The sequence below is a fragment of the Meriones unguiculatus genome, chromosome 3, assembly GCF_030254825.1.
Source record: "Meriones unguiculatus strain TT.TT164.6M chromosome 3, Bangor_MerUng_6.1, whole genome shotgun sequence".
NCBI lineage: Eukaryota > Metazoa > Chordata > Mammalia > Rodentia > Muridae > Meriones > Meriones unguiculatus.
In genome coordinates this window covers 22,158,799-22,171,203 of record NC_083351.1, presented here as the reverse complement: position 1 = coordinate 22,171,203, position 12,405 = coordinate 22,158,799, and the positions used below count along the sequence as shown (strand labels likewise).

Sequence of the window (12,405 nt, the reverse complement as noted above, 5' to 3'; positions counted from 1 at the left end):
AAATAAAAAAATAATAAAGTATAAAACAACAACAACAACAAAAAACTTTGGGCAGAATGTAAGGAATCATATGAAAGAAGGAGGAGATAGAAAGATCTGGAGGGGACAGGAGCTCCACAAGGAGAGCAACAGAACCAAAAAATCTGGGCAGAGGGGGGCCTGCAGAGACTGACAATCAAGGACCATGCATGGAGAGGACCTAGAACCTCTGCTTAGGTGTAGCCCAAGGCAACTCAGTCTCCAGGTGAGTTCCCTAGTAAGGGGAACAGGGGCTGGCTCTTTGACCACCTCCCCCTGAGTGGGGGAGCAGCCTTATCAGGCCACAGAGGAAGACAATGCAGCCAACCTTGATGAGACCTGATAGGCTGGAGTCAGATGGAAGGGGAGGAGGACATCCCCTATCAGTGGACTGGGGGAGGGACATGGGAGAGAGAGAAATCGGAGGAAGGGTGGGATTGGGAGGGGAGAAGGGAGGGGGCCACTGCTGGGATAAAGTGAATAAATTGTAATAAATAAAAAAAAAATGAATAAAAAGAAAAAAAAAAGCACTATGGTCAGGTTACTGCTCTCAACTATAGGGAAGAGGCTCACTGGTCTCAGTCCCTTCTCTAATACTCCTTAGCCAAACAATTTCCCATAATTATCTGCTTAAATAATCCTTTGAAGTAAATCTTTGGATAAGGAAGTTTTCTTCTTTATCAATTTAAGAAAATTCAAAATAACATCTCAGTTTAAGCTCATTACTATGGAAAGAAAATTCTCAATACATGTTTTATAAGCCCCTTTGGTTACCATGTTACCTTGGTTAGAGTCCCCTGGGTCTTCTATATGAGCAATGACTTTGCTGAGATAAATGTCCTTCTGTTTCTCTAGATCTGATTGTGAAAACATCCTTGAATAAAGCAAAGCAGGAGGAAAAACAAACAGCCCGTTAGAACCATGACTACAGTGCTTTATAGAAAAAGTCACATATCGATGACTGGTTAAACAACCAACTTTCAGTGACAGAGAAGGCACTGTTAGTCATAGTACAAAACTGAAATCAAGTATAGAGTTTAGAAGTGAAGGGAAAAGAAATAAAACTCCTAGCTGGGCAGTGGTGGCGCAAGCCTTTGATCCCAGCACTTGGGAGGCAGAGGCAGGTGGATTTGAGTTCCAGGCCAGCCTTGTCTACATAGTTAGTTTCAGAACAACCAAAGATACACAGAAAAAACCCTGACTGGAAAAACAAAAATAAAAACAAACCAAAAAGGAAAAAGAAAAATATCAGAAGATGAAAATGAAGTAGCTACCAGAGAGAGAAAGCACTTGTTGAATAATTCAAGTTTAGCCCTCTCTGGCTTCTATGTACACCGTACACACGTGGTTCACAAATATAAGTAAAACACCTACACACATAAAATAAAAATAAAATCTCAAAAGAAGGAAAGAAATTGAAGAAGCTTCCAGAATTATATAGAAAAAGAAACAGAAGCCACTAAACTAAAATTTAGTGGCAAATAACCCTATTTATCATTTTAAAAATGTTTAATACAGAATAAATATGCTATAAGTAGATTAAAAAAAAAACTTCAATTTTCTGATTCAACCTATACAGTAGCTTTTCCAGTACTCAATTGAAAATACCCATATACAAATACTGCCACCTCCTGGCAACAAGAAAGTATGCTAAAAAGATGCCTCAAATCTGCAACCCTACATATTTGTCCCCACTGTACATAAAGAAAGAAGACTAAATGATTTTCTAAATCACTTTAACCTTTTTATTGTTGTTAAAGTCTGACTTCTTACTAAATATTTGATCAGACCCCCATATACATAGAAGAAATGTATTTATATGTTTTACTAGTATGTCTTTTTATTTTCAAAATAACCTTGTGAGGCTATAGAGAACGCATCACTAGCTTTATTTTACTGACAAAAACTGAAGTGAGAGATTAATTGATTTGTTTAAGACAACAGAAATAGGTACAAATAGGTAGCTTCAGAATTTCAAGTTTGTTTAGCCCTCCTGCAGAATTTCCTGACTTATCCCTCAAACACATTAAGAAGATACTGGGAATGGGAAGAAAGAAAGAGCACTACCAGAAACCAGAATAGTTATATAGTACATTACCTGGTTCTGGTTTGTAGAACAGGAATGACTTTGCCTAGTCTTCTCTCACCTTTCACCTCCCCAGAATCCTTGTCAAAAGCATGCTGATTTGTTGTTGTTTTCCAGAGCAGAAGGAAGAAATACAATAGGACAGATAATTACTAGCTATATTTTTTAATAATTTTCAGATATAACATAACTGAAAACATCACTATGTGAATATAATTTTTTTTTTTGGTTGTTGTTGTTGTTTTGGGTTTTTGAGACCGGATTTCTCTTGTGTAGCCCTGGCTGTCCTGGAACTTGATCTCTACACCAGGCTGGCCTCAGAGAGCTCCTCCTGCCTCTGCCTCTTGAGTGCTGAGATTTAGAGGCTTGTGCCACCACCACCCAGGGAAAATATTTCTTTTATAAACAATTATCTTTAAACAAACACTACTGTATATAACACACTATGGTAGCATTTAAAATAAAACAGTAATTATATTAAAAAAAAAAAAAGAAAAAAAACTTTCTGAAGAAGAGATTATTTCATATAATAACCATTTAGGAGATAGAGAATTAATCTCAGAAGCTCAGGAGGGACAAGGGCTATAGCTCACCTCCCTAGCATTCGTGAGGCCCTGGTTTGGATCTCCAGCATTTAAATGAAAACCACACACACAAAATTAGAAAGCCAGTAATGATGCTTGTAACTTCAGCACTTAGGAAGCAGAGTCAGGACTACTGAAAGCTCTAGGCCAGTCAGACTTACAGAGTGAATTTCATGTTAACCAAGGCTCTGTTACAAGACTCTTTCTCAAAAATTCAAAAACAAAAAAAGGATAAAATAATACCTTAATACAATGTACCGGACCCTATAAGTTCATTATGTTATGAATTCTCCCTATAGTGTGAGGTATCATTTTCAGTTTATTGTTAAGAATTGTAAGGTGGGTGGGTACAGCTTAGCAGTAAAGCATATTACTAGCACAATGCACTAGGTTCAATCCCTAGTACCAAAAAAAGAAAGAAGTTTGCTGAGTGTGGTGGTGGCACATTCCTTTAATACCAGCACTCATGAAACTGAGGTAGGTGGATCTGAGTTCCAGGCCAGCCAGGGCAACGCAGAAAAAAAAGTGGAGAAAAAAAAAAAAAGTCTGAAGGAACATAAGAGGTTAACGTATTAAAGTAATGGTGTCAGTCAGGATTCAAATCCTAAGTTCTCTGAATACAAAGTTCTGCTAAACTCAAACAAAATAATCATTCGGTATACGACGTTCAGAGATGAGGTTTCCTATGTGTGAATGTAGTACATAGGAGCTCTTTCCTGATGAAAACAACTTAATTTCTACTATGTCTTGAAAAAAATGTACTTACTCTGTTTGATGAACTAGACACGACTGGAATTCTCATTTCACAACCTGATTTATGTGATCCACTATTTTTCCAGGATGATCCCCTGTTAGGTACCTCTGAATGGTTGGAGATCTGAGAGAACACAGGGGTTGGTTTCTTAGTTTCAGGTATATTTTTATCAGAGGCAGTTTGTTCGATGTTACTGGACCCATCGCAAGCAGAGTTATTGGGACTGACCCCTTCAGGTTCAGTACTAGGTTTACTCTCATTAGGATGAATGTCGTCTTCTCTTGTCTGTTCCCCAAGGGAGACAGGTTTTTCCGTTTCTTTGGAGGAATCGATCTTGTCTTTATCAAGCACAGGATCACAAACTGTTGGATTAAATGGTGCAACAACAGTTACTTTGATAAGGTTCTTTTCGAGTACAAAGTGTCTGTTTAATGATTTACTAGGAGCTGGTCCATGACCAACTGATGTATTTAGTTGAGGTAGTTTGAAGAACCCAGGGGTCTCAGATGCTGGTCCCAAGCTGTACAAAGAATTTTCTTGAGAAGTATCAGGTAGAATTCGAACCTTTCTCTCTCCATACTCATGCCCACCATCATCATCCTTCAAGAGCGTCTCAATCTCTTCCTCTGTGAAACTGAAATGGCCATCATCTTCTTCTCCATCAGAAAACTCCAACAAGGAGTCATCCAATTCATCTTCATCCAGGGAACCCCAAGAAAATGAGGCATTGTTTTTAGGCAAAAAAGAGGAAGCAGAAGACTGTTCAGAGGGCAACAGTGAGCACGTCATATCTGGAAAAATGAAAAGGTTTTGCTGAAGAATTAGAAATATCATAAAAAGACTCCAACCAACTATGTATATAGACGAGGCATCCTAGGATCACACATCCTATGCTTGCACTCTGATTTGTAATTTGAGAAATAATTAAAATATTTAACCTTACCAGCATTATGAAAATAAATGTTTAATAAGACACATTTTTTTTTCCTGATCAAAATAGCAGAAATTAAGATGAATGATAAGCGGGGCTGGTCAGGGTACAGAGAAAAGCACTTACTACTAGTAAAGAACCTAAGTTAATATACTATTTTGTGAAGAGGACATTGGCAATACCATCTCATCTACCAATCTCACTTCTGGAAATATCACGTATAACTACCGACTACAAATGCACACGGAAATGTACAAGGATCTCCAAAGCATAGTATTTAAAATAGCCAAGTACTAGAAGCACCCAAATGTCTACCTCTAAGAGAAATGTCATTCAATATAATCACAAAACAGTCATGTCAAAAACATTTTTCTACTTAAAAACATATTTAAAGGAGATTTACATGCATTACCATGGAATTATTATAATATACAAGCAAAACAAATGTTTTGTGACATGTTTAGACATGAACTTTATACTTTTAAAATAGAAACATGTATGAGGGCTGGAGAGATAGCTCAGAGGTGAAGAGCACTGGCTGCTCTTCCAGAGGTCCTGAGTTGAATTCCAGCAACCACATGGTGGCTCACAACCATCTATAGTGAGATCTGGTGCCCTCTTCTGACTTGTAGATGTTCGTGCAGATGGAACATTGTATACATAATAAATCTTTAAAAAAATAAATATAAAAAAAATAAAACAGAAACATGTATTACTTTCCAGTTCTGGGGACTGAACCGGGAGCCTCTACGAAAGCCCTCTAGACTGAATTACACCCCCAGACTTTTTCTTACTTTTTAATTTTAGATAGGCTCCTACTAAGATGCCCAGACTGGACATAACTTGCTCTGTAGCACAACCAGGCCTTGAATTTGCAATCCTCCTGCCTCAGCCTCCACAGAAGCTGGGACTCCAGGTTTGTGACCCAATATTTTTTAAACGAAAATGAAATCTTTTTAAAAAGGAGAAAAAGGTAGATAGATAAATGTTGCTGGGTATAGTGATACATGCCTTTTAATCTTAGCATGCAGGTCGTAAAAAAGGTGAATGTTAGGTCAGCTAGAGCTACAGACAGTGAGACCCTGTTTCAAAAAAAACAAAAAATTAAAAAAGATGTTTTCCGTACTGTGTGGAGCTGCTGCAGCAATCTCAGCCTTTGCCACGAGACCAAATGGAAAAAGGTGTCAACTCCTGCTGGCTGTTCCTTTCAGGAGACTTGTCAAAGTGATTGACTCCCACCTTCCTGCAGGCACAAAGAAAATTAAAGGATCTTCTCATCACTTTCAACTCCAATAATTACAAAGTCAACTGCATTATGCTTCAAGGTGTTCCATCTATTAATTTTGATCTTGATTTTTTTTTAAAAATACCAGCAAGTTGGATTATTTTCAGTGAAGAACACCAAAGAAAAATCTTTACAAGAAAAAAATTATGCAACTAAGAACTGGTTTAGTTCCTCCCAAGAACTGGCACTTTCTTAAGACCATTGTCTGTTTTAGCGGGGTAAATAAGGACTGGGAGTCCTAAGGCCTGGTCCTGTCACCAACAAGCCCTAACCAATAGGATCTGTTTCCTTATAAAATAGAAAAGGGTTGAAAAAGGAAGACTAGGCCATGTCAAAATTTTTACCAAATTCTAAAAGTTATGAGCACACCAAAAACAACCAACCCCTTTCTCATTTTCAATATACATAAAACACAAAAAGTCAGCAAAGATATAAACATAAAAATTGTTGATTATTACCAACTCAGGGTCAAGCATCATCTTCATTCTATTCCTTTTCTACTTGAATGTTTACTTTATAGTTAAAACCTAGTGTGGGGGTTAGGGATTGGGCTGAGTTGCTCAGTGCTTGCTCAGCACACACAAAGGGGCTGGGATTACACGCACAAACCAATATACCTACTTTATGTGATACTGAGGATCCAGCGGAGGGCTTTGCTCATGCTAGACAAGTGCTTCCTTTTTGAGGTAGAGTCTCATATAGTTCAGGTTGGCATCCAAATCACTATGTGTTAGAGGATGCCTTCAACTCCTGAGCTGCCTTTCAAGTGCTAGGATTATAGGAATGTACCTCAACACTTGGCTTCCTTTATAGCTTTTTGTTGTTGTTTGTTCGTCTTTTTTTGAGACAAACAACAAATAACAACAAAGCCATAAAGGAAGCCAAGTTTTTTTGTTTTGTTTTTTTTTCTCTGTGTAGCCCTTGTTATCCTGGAACTCTCTGTAGAACAGGCTGGCCTTGAAATCACTGAGATCCACCTGTCTCTGCCTCCCAAGTGCTGGAATTAAAGGCATATGTCCCCACTGCCCAGCCCTTTTTAGCTTTTTAAACTGTAAAATTCGCTTAACTTTACTACCCTCCATGCCAAACCTTCACTTTCAGTTTGAATTCATACATTCCTTCAGCAATAATTTTCTAAGCTACAATCATCAAAGAACTAAGCTACACAGTATGTTTCCATAATTTTTAAGAAATAAAGATATGGTTCCTCAACCTCCCAGAATATGTAATTTTTTTTTAATTTTTATTTTTTAGACAGGGTTTTCCTGTATAGCCCTGGCTGTCCTGAACCTTGCTTTGCAGACAAAGCTGTTCTCAAACTCAAGAGATCCATCTGCCTCTGACTTCCAAGTGCTGGAATTAAAGGTGTATACCATCATGCCTGGCAACTTGTTAGCAAGAAAACACCAAATATTAATTTCTAATATGAGAAGACATAAAATGGTAAAGAGAACAAAGCACTAAAGAAAAAAAAGGGGGGGGGAGAATACAGCATTTTATACTTATAGAGAATCTAGTTAACTTGGAAGTGTGATGGCCAGGCATGATGATGCATGTCTTTAATCCTAGCATTCAGGAGACTGGAAGACTCTGAGTTCAAGGTCAGCCTAATCTGCTTAGTGACCCAAACAAAGCTATATAGTCTTAAAACATACCCTGTATCAACAAACAAACAAGGTAAAATAAAATGAAAAAATGGTTAGGACAGAAAAAAGGAAGTCATTTTTTGGCTTAGCAACTAAGCTATTTTATAGAGTAAAATAATCTTTTTGGCAGCAGTAACAGTGCTTACTTTTAGAAAAAGGGAGATTTTGTTTTTAAGTTTAAGAAACTTTATGCCAACACCAGTATACTCTAATTCTCCTACTTGGAAACCAGAATGGGCCACACAACAAGGGTTATTAGCACCACCAAAAAAATCCAATTTGTGATTTTTAAACACAAATATCACACACAGGCACTGAGCTCAAACAACTTCACTTCTTAGAAGCCATTTCTGGGCTACTGCCCCCTCATCCCAATCACTCCAAAAAATATATAGCTCAAGCACTCGCTTGGCCAAATGCAGTGTTCAGTAAGTTTTCATGGTGAGGCATAAAGTAACTAAGTTCACTAGCTAAGAATGCTGGAACAAGAATCCAAACCAAAATCTATTTCCAAAGGCAATCTTTTTCTCTCTTTTTTTGGTAGACTTGCCTCCAAGGTCAGTTAGCAAACGGAAAAATTAGAATCCCAAACCTAGGCCTTCTATATTTCCTATGCTTGCTAATACACTATGGGGTATGTAGATACTGAAGACAGATTTATATTACCTGGAAAAAAAATTTTTTTTGACACAGGGTTCCTCTGTATGTTGCCTTGACTGTCCTAGAACTTTCTTTGTAGACCAGGCTGGTCTTGAACTCAAAGAGATCAGCCTGCCTCTGCTGTGATTAAAGGCATGTACTACCATGCTCAGCTTGGAAAAATAATGTAACCTACCTTAAAATTCATCAGAAGCTGCCCTAGGCCTCACAGATGTCACCCATTATTTAGGGACACAAAACTGGCTCTTTGGCACTCCCCTCACAATGTCCCAAATGGCAAAAGCATCTAAAACAATCGTATACATATACACAGAAAGACAGAAATAAATTTTAACTCACACAAATCATTCTCTTTGCAAATTCTTGTTCCAGAATTTCAAGAATTCTTTTTTTTTTCAAGAATTCTTTTTAAATATAATTTAAAACATATTGAGTAAGCAGGCATGGTGGTACATGTCTTTAATCCCAGAACTTGGGATTTAGAGATGGGCTCTGTGAATTTGAGGCCAGCCAAGGCTTCAGAGAGAGAGAGAGAGAGTCCTTGTCTCAAACAAACAACAAAAATTATAAGCAACATAATGAATCTCTGAAGCTACTAAACTACCAACCCTACTGCTAATCTCCCTCTCCATCCTTCTCTCCTTTACTGGACTATTTTGTAACAAATCTCAGGTATTACATCATTTTATTTATAGATAAGAATTTTTTATCCTAAAATATCCTGCTCAGGGGCTGGCTACTCTTCTAGGGGACCTGGGTACACATTCCCAGCACCCACATGGTGGTTCACAAGTATTTGTAATTCTGGTTCCAGGAGATCCTACACACTCTGCTGATCTCTGCAGGCACTAGGCATACATGGTGCACAGAAATACATGTAGGCAAAATATCTATACACACAAATAAAATAATAATTTAAACTCCTGTTCAAATTTCTAATTATCTTATTCATATTTTTCAGGCTTACGGAAAAACAAATCATCTTTAAATAAGGCCCACAAAATGAAGTAGGCCGAGATATCTTCCAAAGATTTCCTACCTTTTCCCCACTGCAATCATCAATTAAAGTTTCTTTGGCCAGGTGTGGTGGCACATGCCTTTAATCCCAGCACTCAAGGAGACAGAGGCAGGCAGATCAATGTGAGTTTGAGGCCAGCTTAGTCTACAAAGGAAGCTACACAGAGAAATTGTCTCAGAAAAAACAAACAAACAAAAACAAAACAAAGTTTCTATGCTGCCAGTCTGGTCTACAAAGTGAGTCCAGGACAACCAAAGCTACACAGAAAAACCCTGTCTCAAAAAAACCAAATTAAAAAAAAAAAAAGACCGTTTCTATGAACATATACACACATTACAAAATTATTTTAAAAATATTCACAAGAATACAACCCACCAAATACAGGATAGCAAGAACTTCTGGTAGTAGCAAAAAACAGGAATGGCAAGGAGACATAGCTTCAGTCTATCTGTAATGTTTTGGTTTCTTTGAGACAAGGTCTCATGTAGGCCAGGCTATCCTGAATTTGGCTATGTAGCCAAGACCCGAACTCCGATTCTCCTTTCTTGTTTGCCTCACAAGTCCTAGAACTACAGGAATCATACCTGGCCTTTTTTTTTTTTTAATCAGTAACAAAAACCCCAAACAAATATGGCAATGGAAGACAACCCTGGACAGTAAGTACAATAGTAATCACTATCACATTACCTTGTTTAATTTTTTATATTTTTGAAATATCTAATAAAAAATAATTTTAGGGGATGGCTAGATGGCTCAGTGAGTAAAGTACTTACCACACAAGCCTGGAGATCTGAACTCAATCTCTAGTACCCATGTACAGATAGAAGGAAAGACTGGCTTTTCTCAGACCTCCACTCTAATACTATGCACACACACAAAAACTCATAGCATACATATATATAAATTAATGTTTAAAAGTTTTGGTTTTGGTCTTTTTTAGCCAGGGCCTCACTATCTATCCCTTGCTGGCTTGGTCTACATACTCACTATGTAGACCAGGCTGCCCTTAAAATTGTATGTGGGTATGACAAACATCTTTAATCCCATCTTTCAAGAGGCAGACAGGTGAACCTCTGTGAGTTCAATGCCAGTCTGGTCTACATTGTCAGTGCCATGCCAGCTACAGCAACAGAGACCCTGTCTCAAAAACCAAAACACACACAAAAAAAATTAAGTTATAAAGCCAGTGTAAAAGATACACCAAATACACACTAAGTCTCAAATATTTCCTCCTATAAAATAGGAAATAGGAAACCTCAACACAGAGAAACCCTGTCTCGAAAAGCAAACAAAAAACAAACAAACAAAAAACACTAAGGGGTAACTATGGTTATCATTTCATCCCACCACCTACATCTCACCTAAAGAGTTTTAAGCACAGGAATGGTTATAAAACAAAACAAAACAAACAAACAAACAAAACAGCTAAACTGGCAGAAAACTCCCCCCAGACACACTTTGGAAATCTTTCAGTATGATCTACTTGGTGAAGCATTTAACCATACTATCATTGAACTAATTAAAGACCAGACTGGACGGATAACTGAAATATCAGGTAAATTCTTCAAATTAATGGCCCATGAAGTATCTTGTATTAGAGGCACTGGGCTAAAATCCAAAGATCTCAGCAATTCATTTGAAGTCTCTGGACTTCAATACAAATGACAACACTATGTGAAAAAGGCAGACATAATGGGGCCCACTTAATCTGCATCCCCAGCTTTTAGAAGGGTAAGGCAAGGAGATAAGGAGTTCAAGGTTCCTGAGGCTTCAATCCAAACTCCAAAGCACTATGGGTTACACATGAGAAAGGTGGGAGGGGAAGGGAGGTGTTTGAGACAACGTCAAAAAATTAATAATAATAATAATAATAATAATGATGACCCTGAAGCTCTTAAGTTCCACAATTACTGCTCTCTCATCACCTGCCTTTCTTGGCAATTGCCTGGCAAACCTTTCAAATATGGAGGCTTCTTTATTTTTCTATTTTCAAATTCTCTTAATTCTGCTTCACATCTCTGTGTGACCCTATTCTGTCCTTCCATTTCTCTCACCTGTCCACCCCCTTCTTCACACTTTAGTGTGCCACCCCCTCTCTGTTCTCTAACCTCCTGGTTGCAACCTCAGAAACTGGTTCCTATCTATTTTTATCTTACCTCAAAAAACCTATTGCCTTGGAGCACAAAGCCTCATTCTATCCAGGACAGTAAAACTCCAGTCCCAGATGTACACTACACATTCTCTTTCAAGGCTCTAACGCCAAAACCATTACCAAACTGGGTCTGATATGCAGGGCCAAAGGCAAGAATCATTTTGCAAAGGGGACTTCTCATTGGCCTTTGATTTCCAACCTCTCCTAAACACAACTCACGTGAGGCACACAGCACACACACAAAGCTGTGACACCAAAATAAGCAACACCCCCCCCCCAAAAAAAAATTTTTTTTTCAACAAATTGAGCTGAAATTATCAGAAAGAATTTTGCAATCCCCTCCGTGCTGACTCCCCCGTGGTAAATGCAAACATTGTAAAATGGAAAGAAAACCCGTATGGAAATCTCTGCTCTAAGTAACCATTCCCCAGACCTGGGTGCCAAGAATCCCACGCCGGCCCAGGGAGCATTTTTTTTTTTTTCTAAACTGAAGCAACAGGTTCCTTCTGTAAGAACAGTGTAGTAAAAGCTTGGGGCTCCTAACAACCACACACACACACACACACACACACACACCCGCACAAAACCAAAAATCAAAACTGGGGGTAGGCGGTGCACCACGTCCTCCTCCGGCGGCCCTCTCTCCAGGGCCTGTCCTGTCGCCTTCCCTGCGGCCCTGGAGGAAAACGAGCGGGGGTGGCCCGGGGATGCCTTCCCAAGGCTCCCCGCCCGGCCTACCCCCGGGGACCAGCGCCCGCCGCGCCCAGGGCCTTGGCACCTCCCTCCTCCCACCTCGGGGAGCCAGGTCTCGCCTCCCCGCGGATAGCGGGAGCAGCGCGGGTGCCCTCCGCGCCCCTCCCCCCGGGGGCGACCCGGGGCCCCGCCGGGCTCGGGCAGGGCGCGCGGCCTCGGAGGACAGACGCCGCCGCCGAGGCCGGGGGCGGCCCGTCCTCCCCCGCCCCGACGCGCCATCCTCGTTCGCCCCTGGCGACAGCCTCCCGCGGCGCGAGCGCGGGGCGAGCGGGACCCCTTCCCCCCCGCTCGCGGCCCGAGGACCTGTCAGCTCCCCGGTCCCCGGCGGGGTGAGAGGGGCGTCACTCGCCCACGGCTGTGGAGGTGGGGGGCAGGGACAGCCTCCCCGCCCGCCATCACCTGAGGAGCCAGAACCAGCCCTTCCCTCAGCGACACGAGAGCCTCCCTGCTCCTCGCGGGGGGCAGGAGGATGTGCGCCGGCCCCGGGGAGAAGCAACAGGCGCTCCCCGACCCCCGGC

General features: G+C 40.3%; 1 protein-coding gene across 6 annotated transcripts in view; it reads right to left on the bottom strand.

The window, feature by feature from the left end:
• The window catches only part of S100pbp (S100P binding protein), a 38,172-nt gene that overhangs the window by 25,603 nt on the left and 164 nt on the right, over positions 1–12,405 (bottom strand). For 2 of the 6 annotated variants that reach the window (XM_021637059.2, XM_021637090.2), the window contains exons 2-5: positions 5,500–5,616; positions 3,455–4,233; positions 2,117–2,199; positions 801–892 (exon numbers count right to left, since the gene is read on the bottom strand). In XM_021637059.2, coding sequence (XP_021492734.1) covers positions 801–892; positions 2,117–2,199; positions 3,455–4,231 — 952 coding nt within the window. In that variant the 5' untranslated portion in view covers positions 4,232–4,233; positions 5,500–5,616. Of the gene's footprint in view, positions 1–800; positions 893–2,116; positions 2,200–3,454; positions 4,234–5,499; positions 5,617–6,279; positions 11,762–12,286 lie in introns of those variants that run through there. The other 4 variants (XM_060379500.1, XM_021637067.2, XM_021637075.2 and 1 more) reach the window with 4 other exon arrangements.